This window comes from Phyllopteryx taeniolatus, chromosome 2 (genome assembly GCF_024500385.1).
Source record: "Phyllopteryx taeniolatus isolate TA_2022b chromosome 2, UOR_Ptae_1.2, whole genome shotgun sequence".
Lineage (NCBI taxonomy): Eukaryota > Metazoa > Chordata > Actinopteri > Syngnathiformes > Syngnathidae > Phyllopteryx > Phyllopteryx taeniolatus.
In genome coordinates, this window is record NC_084503.1 from 33,318,319 (window position 1) to 33,333,883 (window position 15,565).

The 15,565-nt window shown below is 42.8% G+C and overlaps 1 protein-coding gene across 5 annotated transcripts; it reads right to left on the reverse strand.

The window, feature by feature from the left end:
- Nucleotides 1–188: 188 nt before the first annotated feature.
- Nucleotides 189–15,048, reverse strand: LOC133474275 (b(0,+)-type amino acid transporter 1-like). 5 transcript variants are annotated; one of them, XM_061765806.1, is made up of 13 exons: nt 14,887–15,048; nt 10,907–11,035; nt 10,363–10,510; nt 9,049–9,291; nt 6,456–6,581; nt 6,278–6,377; nt 6,127–6,171; nt 2,918–3,041; nt 2,071–2,174; nt 1,852–1,948; nt 1,564–1,713; nt 1,311–1,485; nt 189–507 (listed from the first exon to the last, which is right to left on the reverse strand). In XM_061765806.1, the coding sequence occupies exons 2-13, from the start codon at nt 10,949–10,951 to the stop codon at nt 482–484; spliced, it is 1,383 nt and encodes a 460-aa protein (XP_061621790.1). In that variant the 5' UTR covers nt 10,952–11,035; nt 14,887–15,048; the 3' UTR covers nt 189–481. The 5 variants fall into 5 exon arrangements, with proteins under 5 accessions (XP_061621790.1, XP_061621787.1, XP_061621788.1 ...); XM_061765803.1 differs by having other exon boundaries at nt 189–543; nt 10,907–11,033; nt 14,887–15,046; XM_061765804.1 differs by lacking the exon at nt 14,887–15,048 and adding an exon at nt 11,350–12,156 and having other exon boundaries at nt 189–543.
- Between the last annotated feature and the right edge of the window lie 517 nt (nt 15,049–15,565).

A 15,565-nucleotide genomic window follows, 5' to 3' on the forward strand; every position in this document is an offset into this window, starting at 1 on the left:
GTCCCATGACATTATGAGCGACCTTTATTATTGAAGCATAAAATGCATATTAAAGAAAACAGGAGTGAAGGAAGCCTCACGTGCATTACACAATGCTCCACTGACACCAAGTGGTGATTATTTGAAATTCTAGTTCAATTACAAAGGTAACAAATGATTCTTGCTATAAACCTCTCTGACAGTGTTAATCAAAATTGAGTATCTTTATTTTTGTTAAGGCTGAAAATGATCAGCTAATCAGATTGTGCAGGTGCATACCTAACGTTACGGCTCTTAATGTATAAGCAATACAACAGAACAAGAATCCTCATTTGTGTACATTTGGACCCGTATGTCAATGCCAAACTGTTTGCAGATATTTAACAAAGATGACCCCGTAGTTCTGGCTTAGATGCCGTCAGGTATTCCAAGTTTGCAAAAATGAGTCTGGCACTTTCCCTGCTACTGGAGCCAAATGGAAGTTGACCGACTTGTCACCTCCTCACTCAAATTTCTCAGGAGGAACAACTTCCATCAGGATTTGCAGATATTTGGTGATGGGCCCTGTGAGGGCGTAAAGGTCAAAGAAGCACACAAGGAGTCAATTCTTTGTTACACCAAACACATACGATTCCTGCAAACTTGGACTGCGGTGGGTTACTGATTCCTTTGCTAGGTTTACGAGATGGGCACATCTGAGTGTGAATGTTTGTTTGTCTATATGTCCCCTGTTATTGAGTGACGCCCAGTCTGGGTTGTAACACTTCTCTCGCTCAAAGTCAGCTGGGATAGGCTCATGCTCACCCATGACCCTGAACACAATCAGCAGCAAATGAATGAATGGTTTGCAGTTTTCAATAACTGCACTGCGTCATAATCAGATCTGCGTGTAATATTTTGGTTAATGAATTACATGAGAGCCATAATTATTGAAAAACGCTATCTGTTGGTATATGTTGGTTACACTTCTATGTAAATGTAATTTGCACAGGCACCGTCTGTAATCGATAAATATAATGGGACACATTTGTGAAACAAAACATCTGTCAGTCACATCTTTGATGTTTTGACTGCTGCAATACATTTGAAGCGAAGTTTAGCTACAACTGAATATTTTCTTCTATTTTCACCTCCTGTACGACAGATGTAATGGCGAGGTGTTCCAGCATGTTTGCACCATATCGCACTTCACTGCAATGTGACAAATGAAGTGTAATCAAATGAAGTGTACACACTTTTTACCTTGTAATTAATGCTGCAACCCAACATTATTCTCTCTATTGTACAATTTCAACACCTTTTTTTCACAACTAGACTGTTAATTTACTTACTCATGAGTCTGCGTGCCCACTTGACCTTCAGATGGACAAAGGGGTAGTGCAGGAGGAGCCCGCTGAGAATGAAGATAGCGCAGTAGAGGAACTTAATGTTGGGATTGTCAATGATGGGGGCCAGGACCAGGTAGCAACTGACCAGCACCATTAGGACAGCGATTATGATGGGGACCTTTGGAACACAACCACTAAAGCTATTGTTGTAGTAAAAAAAATAATAATAATTTTTTTAATTGATGGTGGTCTGCACCTTGACTGGTCTTTTCAGCTCCTTCTTAGTGAAACGCATGACAATAAGAGACAATATGGTCAGGCCGCAGAAAAACCACTGAGCAAAGCTGAAGTAGTTGATGAGGGTGTTGATGTCTGCTGGAATTATGTATAAAATAGCCAGAAAACCCTGCAAGAGAAAAAATATTCAGTTTATAGTCTACCATGTTATAAGTCTCTGTGTTATATGGGGGGGGGGGGGGGGAAAGCAGAGTCAGGGAGACGTTAATGCTCACAAACAGAACAATTTATAATGTGCAGCACTCACGTTAAACAAAAGAGCTGGGGTTGGGGTTAAGCGCCTCACACTAATATAAGATAAAATTTCCACCATGTGACCTTCTCTCCCACATACATAGGCCAACCTGAGGATTAAAACATCATACTGAAATTACTTTTGAAATGATTGGCATAACGTTTTCCTTCCTAACAAGTAACCAAAACCCAAATCTTTGTCAGTTTCCACATCTTCAGTCATCTTCTTTACCTGCCTGCAGTGAAGCAGCTGCCATTGGCCGAGCCAAATGTGGAAAAGAGGACAAAAAACGGAACGATCCACGACATAGAGTGAAAGACTTTGTCTCCAAAAGCCTGAAAAAGGGCACACACAAAAAAGAGACCTTGTCCTTTCCTTAACCTTTGACCTTGAATATTTTACCTATTATATCCTCTGAAGTCAAGGACCTATATGGGAAATATCAATTGATTTTGTGCTGCTGGTTTGTGAATTCATATTCAGTAATCACTGGTGACCTCTTCAAGCAAAAAAATAAAAACGCTTTTGGGTCATTTCATCATTATATGAGCGGACAGAATATGTGCATGTCTGGAAAGCCCTGATCAAGGCCTTGAGTATGTATAAATCAATATCCATCCATCCATCCATTTTGTTTACCGCTTATCCTCAGTAGGGTCGCGGGCTGCTGGGGCCTATCCCAGCTATCTTCGGGTGGGAGGCGGGGTACACGCTGAACCGGTCGCCAGCCAATCAGAGGGCACATATAAAAAAACAACCATTCACGCACACATTCACACCTACGGGCAATTTAGAGTCCTCAATCAACCAACCGTGCATGTTTTTGGGATGTGGGAGGAAATCGGAGTGCCCGGAGAAAACCCACGCAGGCACGGGGAGAACATGCAAACTCCACACAGGCGGGGCCGGGATTTGAACCCCGGTCCCCAGAACTGTGAGGCAGATGTGCTAACTAGTCGGTCACCGTGCCAGCATGACTCAATATAATTTGTGTAAAGTAGATTTTTCTTTTTCTTTTTGTGTACCAATTTACTGATGAATATTGACTCTCAAGTTTTACTCTGACCATTCCTCTTACCACAGCTACCGCTGGGGACCGCAATATTTCATCTCTGCTCAAGACTGTGAAATAAGCGATGTTGGTCATCACGTAGCACACTGCCACCAAGGGGATCCCAATGATGATAGCTAATGGCATGTTCCTGTGGCAAAATGAAAGGCAAAGAAAGAAGTGAAGAATAAAATTAAAGAGATATTGAAAGAGGGAACAGAAATGTCCCATTGCTGTCCAGCTCTGCTCATAATTACAGCAGCCACTAGAGAGCATATGCTGCTATAACACCAGCCACACCATTAGGTACACCTGCTCAATCTAATGGGAGCCAATATACTAGCTATATCAAAAAAATAATAATAATAATCACTCCAAGGTTACAGTAATAAGGCCTACCTTTGATTGACACTTTCAAAAAGCTGTATATTTCACAATATTTATCATATATCATATCAATTGCTCTGTATAGGTAGAATGCTCAGAGCCCAGTTGGGGAGAAGTGGGAGAAATTTGCACAACCCAAACTATTTTTGAGGCTATTGGAGTGGTAAATTGCAACCACAACAATAAACATACTATTACATTAATACCTCTCTGACCATAATCACTCTTGTATTGGATCACACAAGATTTTACAGGTGAACTCAATGACACACTCACACACACACACAGATACACACACACACACTTCCCCCACCAGAGACAAAGAGACTCGGCCAAAGAGGCCCGAGGCCTCAAATAAACTTTCAGTTTATTCGGCCATCCCCGACAGACACGATATGTCTATAAATCACTGGGGATCGCTGTTTTTATTCACAAAACAGTCATGATAAAGACGCATAGCATGCTGTCACTCCTGGACATTGGAGTGTACATAAATTCAAGGGGAAAAACAAGTCCCTGTCTCTGGCACACACTCACACACATTCAATACCAACCAATATCCACGTGATTAATGTACAACCCCAATTCCAATGAAGTTGGGACTTTGTGTAAACATAAATAAAAACAGAACACAATGATTCAACCTAAATTTAATTAAATACACTACAAAGACAAGATATTTAATGTTCAAACTGATAAACTTGATTATTTTTAGCAAATAATCATTAACTTAGAATTTTATGACTGCAACACGTTCCAAAAAAGCTGGGACAGGGTCATGTTTACCACAGTGTTACATCACCTTTTCTTTGAACAACATTCAATAAACATTTGGGAACTGAGGACACTAATTGTTGAAGCTTTGTAGGTGGAATTCTTTATTGCTTCAGCTGTTCAACAGTCCGGGGTCTCCGTTGTCGTATTTTACACTTCATAATGCGCCCCACATTTTCAATGGAGACAGGTCCGGACTGCAGGCAGGCCAGTCTAGTAGCCGCACTCTTTTACTACAAAGCCACGCTGTTGTAACACATGCAGAATGTGGTTTGGCATTGTCTTGCTGAAATAAGCAGGGGCGTCCATGAAAAAGATGTTGCTTGGATGGCAGCATATGTTTCTCCAAAACCTGTATGTACCTTTCAGCATTAATGGTGCCTTCACATATGTGTAAGTTACCCATGCCATTGGCACTAACACAGCCCCATACCATCACAGATGCTGGCTTTTGAAATTTGCGTCCATAACAGTGCGGATGGTTCTTTTCCTCTTTGGCCCAGAGGGCACGACGTCCACAATTTCCAAAAACAATTTGAAACGTGGACTCGTCAGACCACAGAACACTTTTCCACTTTGCATCAGTCCATCTTAGATGAGCTCGGGCCCAGACAAGCCGGCGGCGTTTCTGGGTGTTGTTGATAAATGGCTTTTGTTTTGCATAGTAGAGTCTCAAGTTGCACTTACGGATGTAGCGCTGAATTGTATTTACTGACATTGGTTTTCTGAAGTGTTTGTGTACATTTGGACCTGTGTTTTCTTACATGCAGTGATTTCTCCAGATTCTCTGAACCTTTTGATGATATTATGGACCGTAGATGATGAAATCCCTAAATTCCTTCCAATTGTACATTGAGGAACATTGTCCTTAAACTGTATGACTATTTTCTCACTTGTTCACAAAGAGGTGAATCTCGCCCCATCTTTGCTTGTGAATGACTGAGCAATTCAGGGAAGCTCATTTTATACCCAATCATGGCACCCACCCGTTCTCAATTAACCTGTTCACCTGTGGGATGTTCCAAATAGCTGTTGGATGAGGATTCCTCAACTTTCTCAGTCTCTTTTGCCACCTGTCCCAACTTTTTTGGAACGTGTTGCAGCCATAAAATACTAAGTTAATGATTATTTGCTAAAAAACAATCAAGTTTATCAGTTTGAACATTAAATTGTCTTTGTAGTGTATTCAATTAGGTTGAAGATAATTTGCAAATCATTGTATTCTGTTTTTATTTATGCTTAACACAACGTCCCAACTTCATTGGAATTGGGGTTGTACAACAGTCGCGGGTCTAGGTCGAGTACTTTGGGTGAACTGAATCCATGATCAAATTTTTGGAAAGTATATAAATTTTGATCGAACTTTTTAAGTCAACGACCCAAAATAGGGGCTAGCCTCGCCACTAATAGTAATAATTAATAATAATAATAATTAGTAGTAGTAGTAGTAATAATAATTATCCACTATTATTATTATTATGCGGCACGGTGGACCGGGGTTCAATCCCTGCCCCCGCCTGTGTGGAGTTTGCATGTTCTCCCCGTGCCTGCGTGGGTTTTCTCCGGGCACTCCGGTTTCCTCCCACATCCCAAAAACATGCATGGTAGGTTAATTGAAAAACTCTAAATTGCCCGTAGGTGTGACTGTGAGTGTGAATGGTTGTTTGTTTGTATGTGCCCTGCAATTGGCTGGCAACCAGTTCAGTTTGTACCCCGCCTCCTGCCCGATGATAGCTGGGATAGGCTCCAGCACGCCCGCGACCCTAGTGAGGAGAAGCGGCTCAGAAAATGGATGGATATTATTATTATTATTAATCTATTTATAATCGATTCAATGGTCCGCTGTTCTCCTGACTTAACAAACTCTCAAATATAGCACGCCTTCAGAGAAATCTTTGAGACTCTTGTCAGTGTTTCTCTGGTCACTGTAAATAAAGATAGTGGTGCTAACCAACAGTAGTGTTGAATTACATCCTACTATCAATTAACTCACTAATTATACGTTAAATAACAAGTGATTTACGTTACACCGTGTAGTGTGACATTTGGATTGAGGGGCAGAATTTATTACCTACCTGACAGGGTTTTTCAGCTCCTCTGTGATAAAATTCAGTTGACTCCTGAGAATGAAATCCAAACAAATAATATCAGCACACTATAAAAAAATGAACTATGCTGTCATATTATAAGACATTCATTATTTCACTTTGATGAAATAATGTTTACCATCCATCATAGGCCCAGAGTCCACTATAAAACGCAAATCCAATTCCTCCAACAGACACTGACTTGCCATCAAATGTATTTGATAAGTTCTCTGTTTTTCCTGGACAAAAAAAATATATATATTAGATCAACTGACCCCATTTTCTCTGTTAGAGAAACAACATCTATGAATTCTCACCTTGTACCAATAAAACAATGCCTGCTCCCACTATGATGAGGATGATTAAAAGTTTGGCCGCAGTGAAGATGTTTTGTACGTAACTCGCTAGTTTGACACTGAAGCAGTTGATGGTCACAATGAAAACTGTAGGGGGAAAAAAATGACGGATTGGTTATATGTAATAGAATGCTATACATTGGCATTATAATCTCCATAAATACACTGTATATGTTATGGCACCAAATTAACAGTTTCAAGCAGCAAATTCCCCAAAAATGTTTTTTTATTGTGTTGTTGTTGCGGCCTTTGATACGGTAGATCATAATATACTGCTGAAGAGGTTGGAATAGACTGTTGAACAGGTTGGAAACGGTGGTAGGACTAAATGTAACAGTCCTTAAATGGTTCAGGTCCTACCTGGAGGAAAGGAATTATTTTGTAACCATTGGAAGTGTTCAATCTCATCGAATGGCAATGACCTATGGGGTCCCTCAAGGGTCAGTTCTTGGACCCCTTGTGTTCAGCCTGTATATGCTACCCTTGGGTCAAATTCTTCAGAACTTTCATTTTGACTATCATAGCTATGCAGATGACACACAGTAATATCTAGCAGTCTCCAGATGACTACAGTTCAATTGAGGTGTTGTGTCACTGTCTAAAACAGATAAATAACTGGATGAGCCAAAACTGTCTTCAATTAAACATAGCAGGCGGCACGGTGGATGACTGGTTAGAGCATCTGCCTCACAGTTCTGAGGAGCGGTTTGCATGTTCTCCCCGTGCCTGCGTGGGTTTTCTCCGGGCGCTCCGGTTTCCTCCCACATCCCAAAAACATGCATGGTAGGTTAATTGACAACTCTAAATTGCCCGTAGGTGTGAATGTGAGTGCGGATGGTTGTTTGTTTGTATGTGCCCTGCGATTGGCTGGCAACCAGTTCAGGGTGATAGCTGGGATAGGCACCAGTACACCCGCGACCCTAGTGAGGAGAAGCGGCTCAGAAAATGGATGGGTGGATAAACCATAACAAAACTGAGAAAAAAATTTGGGGCAATAAAGAAAAGAGGATTGCTGTTAGTAAATACATGGAGTCACTCTCTTTAAAAAACAAAGACCAAGTCCGAAACCTTGGTGTTCTGATTGATTCCGACCTTACTTTCAACAGTCATATCAAATCAATTACTAAAACTGCCTTCTACCATATGAAGAACATATCCAGAGTGAAGGCATGTATGTGTCAAGCAGACCAGGAGAAGCTCATCCATGATTTTATCTCAAGTAGACTTGACTATTGTAATGGTCTTCTGACTGGACTCCCTAAAACGAGCATTAAACAGATGCAGCTCGTTCAGAATGCTGCAGCTCGGGTTCTGACCAGAACAAAGAGGTCAGAGCATATTATTCCAATTCTAAAGCCTTTACACTGGCTTCCAGTCAGCTTTAGAATAGATTTTAAAGTTCTGCAACTGGTCTATAAATCACTAAACTGTTTAGGTCCTGAATACATGAAAGAAATATGGAATATAAAAACCCAGTAGGGCTCTGAGATCGACAGACTCAGGTCAAATAGTGGAGCACAGAGTCCAAAGCAAACATGGTGAAGCAGCATTTAGCTATTATGCTGCACATAAATGGAATAGGTTGCTAACAGAAGTGACGTCAGCCCCAAGTGTGCATGTTTTTAAGTCCAGGATAAAAACTCTTCTTTTTTCCCATGCTTTTTAGAGCATTTCTACTTTTAAATGATATTTCTTGCACTGTATGCTGTTTTAATTGTATTTTTATTTTTTTTAAATTCTCTTTGTTTTCAATGTTTATATGCTGTTTTTTCTTTGTTTTTAAATGCTTTTAATCATGTAAAGCACATTGCGTTACCTTGTGTATGAAATGCGCTATATAAATAAATTTGCTTTGCTTTGTTTGTTCTTAGGAAAAAAATTCCTTTAGGTTGTGAAAGATGGAAAACACGAAAAGGCTAAGTGTATATAAAATAGAGTTTGTTAGATATTGATTTTTAAATAATAAAACAGTCTAAGAAAATTTTACAAATCAAGATCTTACTACAGTTGCTACGCACCAACACATCTTGCCCATGTTACAACAATAACATTGAAATTATTTAATCATTTTAGTTGGCAACAAAACAATGCACTCAAGTCAGAACAGTAACATTAACACTGACGTTAACATGAGAGTTGTCCTGGCTGGTCCAACAGTATTAAATACCACCAAAAATAGGTGATCCAATCCTCCTTATTACAAGCCTGTGTACCATTAAAATCGTATCTATAGTTATTGCATTTCATTTGGAGGATGGCTGGCAGGATATATTGTGGCCATCGCCAACAATGCATTTCTATGTCATTTTTGCACATTTCAACACAATTGCCTTCACTCTTTCACCTTTGGTTTTTCCTGTGCAAACTAAATGTCTAGTTAGAGGTGTAACCAACATGAAAACTAGAGAGCCGTCCCCAGTACCGGCTCTCATGTAATTAAGGTGGTTAAATTTTTTTTTTTTTTAAATAAAAAAAAAAAAAACACCCGTCCATAAACACCATTGTTTTTACAGAATGCAATAGTCTTTTACAGTAATACTGTAATAGTCGTTACCTATGGCTGCAGCCGCCAGACACTTGGTGACCATAACAGGAAGGTTGCATCCAGGAAAGAAAGGAGCTGAAGCGTACTCGGCAAAGCTCAGGGCGAGAATGGAAAATGCCGCGGGCTTGACTACCATCACGGTGGTCCACGAGTAAAGGTAGGCCACCGGGGAGCCAAAAGCCTCCATCAGATAATAATACGCCCCCCCGGATTTTGAGATCATGGTGCCCAGCTCGGCGTAGCACAGCGCTCCTGTGAAGCACAACAACACAGATAAGACAAATTAGTGGCAGGCATTATTTTTCTGATAGCAAATTCAAGGAGACAACTTGGCAATTCGTGACTTTTGGGTGAGAGGCAGGGTACCCCCTGTCGTAGACATCAGTCAATCGCAGGGCAGTTCTAGACAAATAACCAACACTCACACTCACATTCACACCTATGGACAATTTAGAGTCTACATGCATGTTTTGGAAATGTGAGAGGAAAACACACAAACACAGGGAGAACATGCAAACTCCACACAAAAGGGCCTAAACCGAGATTTGAATCCAGAACATCTCAGATCGAAGGCATACAATCAAACCTTGTTTTTCCTTCCATTTTCTAATTCATTAGCTGAACGAAAAGATCCAAGACACGTACACAATTTCTAATAATAATAGTAATAATTTCTAATAATAATAATGCATCCTGGCAACCAGTTCAGGGTGTACCCCGCCTCCTGCCCGATGATAGCTGGGATAGGCACTCTCGCGCCCCTTGTGAGGAGAAGCGGCTCAGATAATGGATGGATGGAAGGATGGATGGATACACTTCTATAGCGCTTTTCAAAGCATTCAAAGACACTTTACAATTGCACACATAATTCATTCACTCCACAGTCACACCCTAGTGTTGGTAAGCTACTTGTGTAAGAAGCATGGCTGCCATTCTGTGCCTACGGCCTCTCCGACCACCATCAAACATCCAACCACATTCATTCATGGGCAATGTTGTTTAAGCATCTTGCCTCTTTTTTTTTATGTCCACCCCTGTCGATGATTACCGTCCTATCGGGACAATCAGTCAACCCCCCTTTGAATCCCAGGGACAATTAGCTTCTGACTTAGTTGCCAATTCAGGTCAATTTATATTTAGTTCATTCAATATTTGAGAGTCCTGTAATCTTTGTTGCATTAATTTAGCCGATTTTCCCTTAAAATGTTTCCTTGAAGTGTTGTTTTCAAACAAATAAAAACATTTACTGTTTGTTGTCAATATTGCGTCATGCATACAGTACGTCTTTAAGGCAGTCAGTATCAAATCATTTTGGTCTCTCACCCAGAATGGCTAACACTCCACAGGCAGTCCATATGAGGAGGCAGGGCCCCACAGCTCCAGAGTAGAACAGGACCGCTTTTGGGGAGATGAAGATGCCTGAGCCGATCATGTTGCCGACGATCAAACAGACAGCGCTCAGCAGGCCAATCTGAGCTCACACACACATGTACAATACAGTACAGACACCAGTGATTCCCAACCACTACTACCCACCTCTGCTAGTCAAATATGGAGTCTTTCTTTTTAAAAATCAGTTAAGAGGTTAAAAATTGCATCGTGTGTACCCCGCCTTAGTGGTCACTTTTCAATCCCTGATTCAAATGGCCCATACAGACTTAAGGAGGTTCATAGGACCCAAACAGAAGCAATTCACCTATAAATAAAATGAATTATCTTATTATTAATAATGGCGAAGTGACTGTGAAGCTAATTGTCGGCGACAGCTGCTGTGGCACTGCCTGGTACTCAGGCCCAGACACCTACAATTCATTTCTCGTTTTATGTATACCTTCTCACACACATACAAAATTAATGACAAACCTACTTCCTTTTGCAGCACAATTGCCTTCACTGGATGTTTGTCCATCATTGTAGAATCCCTGTCCAGACCTGTGGAGTCGTTCTGGCACTCTTCCTGTACCTCTCACTTGTGCTTCTTTCTTCACTTTGGTCTCTTGGTGCATGAGAAAGACACAACATGCACAACTCAGGGCCACAAAATGTTATAGGTTAACTTCATAAATAAATATAATTCCATGAAAATTATATTGCCTAGTGTACAGTATAGTGTGTATAGGAAAGAGTGGAAGCAAAACATGCGTCCTCATATGACTTTCTGTCAGGGGAAAAAAAGAAATAGATAGCTAGTTAATAATTACCATGAATGTATTCAAAGCCAGCTCCAGTAAGTCAAAATTTGAGCAAGAATGCCTCCTGAAGTCCCCCACTGAAATGATGGTGTTTGAGTGCAGATGGTTTGGCTCATACCATGTCACAAAGTCCTTAATCAGTGTCCTAGACTCTTCCTCCCGTCCATTCCTAATACAACTCACGATCGCAGTATTGTCGACAAACATCACGTGGAAGCGCTCGGAGTTGTACTTGAAGTCCAATGTGTACAGGGGGAACAGGAATGGAGAGAGCAAAGTTCCCTATGGTCCTCCCGGGCTGGTGACTGCAGTAACATGTTACCTACAATTCTTAAAACTAATTGGTCAAAGAAACCCTACAATGCTCCAAGGCGTCTAATTAAAGTTAACTTTTAACTAGGACAGGCAATGATCCTATTAAGGTCGAATTGCTCCGTCTCCCCTTGTCGCCACCTGAGGCCACACGTGAGAACCAAATAGCCAAATCAATCAAATTTCCTATGCACAAACAATACCAACACAAAGCTAACTAAATCTAAATTTACACATTTGTACATGCATCCTCGTGGGAGCACCAATGCTTCGCGGCTCCCCGTCGAAAAACCTCTCTCTAGGAGAAGAGGAAAGTGGGGGGGAGCATTCTATCGTAAAAGTAGAACATCCTAATCCACAAAACATAAGAATACGTTTCAGCCATATATCATCGCTGTTGGGGTGGGACCACGCTGCACCAAACCTCCTCGTAATGTGTGACACAAAAACAACTCTCATTAAACCCCCAATGAAACACTTATTAAACACAAATAAGTCTTTACAAATACAATAATCACAGACCCCCATCGGGACTGCCCCAATCACTAAACTTACACAGCCCGAAAGGGTAATATGGATCCCCCTTCCCATGGGCCCACCACCTGTGGAAGGGGCATTAGGGGTCGGGTGCATTGTGAGCTGGGCGGTGACCAAAGGCAATCCGATCCCTGGCTACAGAAGCTGGCTTTAGGGATGTGGAACGTCACCTCTCTGGCAGGGAAGGAGCCTGAGATGGTGTGCAAGGTCGAGAAGTTCCGACGAGATATAGTCGGGCTCGCCTCCACACACAGCTTGGGCTCTGGTATCAGTCTTCTCGAGAGGGGTAGGACTCTCTTCCACTCTGGAGTTGCCCACGGTGAGCTGCCAGTCCGACCTGCCAGGCCCAAATGTATTGTGAGGGTCTGCTGGGAATGTCTGTCAGAATCTCCTGTCAGAAGAAGTTTCAACTCCCACCTCCAGTAGAACTACACCCATGTCTCAAGGGAGGCGGGGGACATTGAGTCCGAGTGGACCATGTTCCGCTCCTCCATTGCTGAGGTGGCCGACCGGAGCTGTGGCCGTAAGGTAGTCGATGCCTGTCGTGGCGGCAATCCCCGAACCCGCTGGTGGACACCAGCGGTGAGGGATGCCGCCAAGCTGAAGAAGGAGTCCTATCGGGCCTTTTTGGCCTGTGGGACTCCTGAGGCAGCTGATGGGTACCGCCTGGCCAAGCGGAATGCAGCTTTGGTGGTTGCTGAGGCAAAAATTGGGAGGAGTTCGGTGAGGCCATGGAGAACGATTTCCGAATGGCTTCGAGGATATTCTGGTCCACCACCCGGCGTCTCAGGCGGGGGAAGCAGTGCATCATCAACACTGTGTATAGTGGCGATGGGGCACTGCTGACCTTGACTCGGGACGTGTGTTGGTGGTGAGAATAGACCTCCTCAAAGAGTTTAGGGTCTCTGAGGTGGGCTCTATTATCTCTGGGGTTGAGGTCACTGAGGTGGTTAAAAAGCTCCTCGGTGGCAAGGCCCCGGGGGTGGATGAGATTTGCCCGGAGCTCCTAAAGGCTCTGGATGTTGTGAAGCTGTCCTTGGGGTCTTGTTCACGAGTGAGGGAAGAACGGAATGGGAGATTGACAGGTGGATCGGTGCAGCGTCTGCGGTTATGCAGACTTTGTATCGGTCCATTGTGGTGAAGAAGGAGCTAAGCCAAAATGCGAAGCTCTTGATTTACCGGTCAATCTTCATTCCTACCCTTACCTATGGTCAGGAGCTGTGGGTCATGACCGAAAGAACAAGATCCCAGATACAAGCGGCCGAAATGAGTTTCCTCCGTAGGGTGTCCAGGGTCTCCCTTAGAGAGAGGGTGAGAAGCTCGGTCATCCGGGAGGAGCTCAGAGTAGAGCCGCTGCCCCTCCACATTGAGAGGAGCCAGGTGAGGTGGCTCGGGCATCTGATTAGGATGCCTCCCGGAGGCCTCCCTGGTGAGGTGTTCTGGGCACGTCCCACCGGGAGGAGACCCCGGGGACGACTCAGGACATACTGGAGAGACTATGTCTCTCGGCTGGCTTGGGAAGGCCTTAGGATCCCCTCGGAAGAGCTGGAGGAAGTGCTGGGGAGAGGGAAGTCTGTCCTTCCTTGCTCAAGCTGCTGCCCCCGTGACCCAACCTCGGATAAGCGGAGGAAAATGGATAGATGGATGGATGGAACACACAGAGGTACAGTAGAAGCTCTTGGTCTCCAATATATTTTTGGGTCAGACCCAGGATGATTAGAGAGGCAACTTCTAAAAAGATGGCTTTAAGAATCTTTGACAAAGATTAGGTGAAATCAAATAGGGGTTTTGCTCCTTTTTGACCTCTCTCCTCAAACCCCTTCTTCTTCTTTTCCTTTCGCCACAGTGTGTCATCATTTTCCATGTAAGCCTATGTCCTGCATCTTCCTCTCTAACACCAACTGCCCTCATGTCTTCCCTCACGACATCATCAAACCCCTACTCATTTCAGGGTGTACCCCGCCTCCTGCCCGATGATAGCTTGGATAGGCTCCAGCACGCCCGCGATCCTAGTGAGGAGAAGCGGATCAGAAAATGGATGGATGGATGGAGGTCCTGATTGTCTTACCAAGACCTTCGAAATTTTGTCGGTCAGTACCAAATTCAAAAGATCGTGAGATAGAGCAGCCTTAAAGAAGCGTGGTTTGCTCTGCTAAGGTTACTCTATTGAGGCGCAGCCTAAAGTAAGCGGGGCCGACGCTTCATAAGCGGCTGTGGGAACCTAACCGAATCTCTCTCGACACCAGCTTAAGCAACCTCCTATCGCCATTTACGGTCCACTGTGTAATATGTAGGAATAACGGGGAGGTCTAACCCTTTAAACGGAGAGCCGGCCAGGACTCCCTTAGTGCCTAAGGTTGCAGGGAGCCTGGTGTAAGCGAGATCTGACGCACTGTGGGAAAAATGACATCTAAAATAAATCAACAATTTATAAGCAAGAAAGCAGCTACTCCCACTAAATTGCTTTATAAAGTGAATCTCCTACTTACATAATGTTAAAAAAATTCTCCCACAATCTCTCCAAGTGACTCTATAAACCCCTTGTTTCAAGAGAGGAGTTTGACTCTCTCTAAGCAAAACTTAAACATCCTTACACTGACAATGTGTACATTGAAGCAGCTAACAAGGTAAACAGTTGTTTGCACTGATACACTGATGGTTTTTAGCATTTATTTTAGTCCCCACATTAGTGTAAGAGCCGATGACAGAATAAAAAAAAAGCTTAACATTGAGCTACAACTTTACATCACAATGAATTAGGACAAAGTTCACATAAACGTTTTCTCACAGTATCACAAACACTAACCTTGGGCCTCAGCGGTGGGTAGGTAAAGGAATCAACGTTTTATAGCTTTTGATTCCATTTATTACTCTCTTCTTCTGACCATCTTGGTCTACTTCTGTTTTCAACCCCGAGTGTGTGTGTTTCTGGGTGGGAGGGTGTGGGTTCAGTATGTGTCTACAGCGTGCAGCCGCTCCTTTGGTTGCGCCCACTACTTTGGATACGTTGCTCCTCTTGACTATGCCCTCAGGTGCCTACGTGGCGGCCATGTTGGAGAGGTCGTCCCCATAGTAGACAATGCATGAGAACTTGACTCACGAGGGTTACTGTTTTGTCAATGCTAAAGTGTTCTATCAATACACAACATTAAAACATTTACCACTTTGAAATGATATATGTCAGTGGCTTAATAATTGCTTTATTAACCTTTTTAATTGGCATAATTTCTGTCATCACACTCATCAGCTGTTCCAGAGTCATGAATTTTTTTCTGCCAGCATTGAACCAACATTTACTATGTATTTATTGAATTGAATGTCAAAATTTGCGCTTTGCTTTACATTTAATTAGCAGTACAGAAAATGGATGGAGCTTATTAATTCAAAATACTATAATTACCGCACAAAGATAGCTGGGATAGGCTCCAGCGTGCCCGCTACCCTGGTGAGGATAAAGCGGTACCGAAAATGGATGGCTGGATGGA

Excerpts from the sequence above, each read along its gene's own strand:
- LOC133474275 (XM_061765803.1), bottom strand. The coding sequence starts at position 10,951 with ATGATGGACAAACATCCAGTGAAGGCAATTGTGCTGCAAAAGGAA. Across the intron at positions 9,292-10,362 it reads TGGAGTGTTAGCCATTCTGG|GAGCGCTGTGCTACGCCGAG; the intron begins GTGAGAGACCAA and ends TGTGCTTCACAG. Across the intron at positions 1,714-1,851 it reads CCCCAGCTCTTTTGTTTAAC|GGTTTTCTGGCTATTTTATA; the intron begins GTGAGTGCTGCA and ends TTTCTCTTGCAG.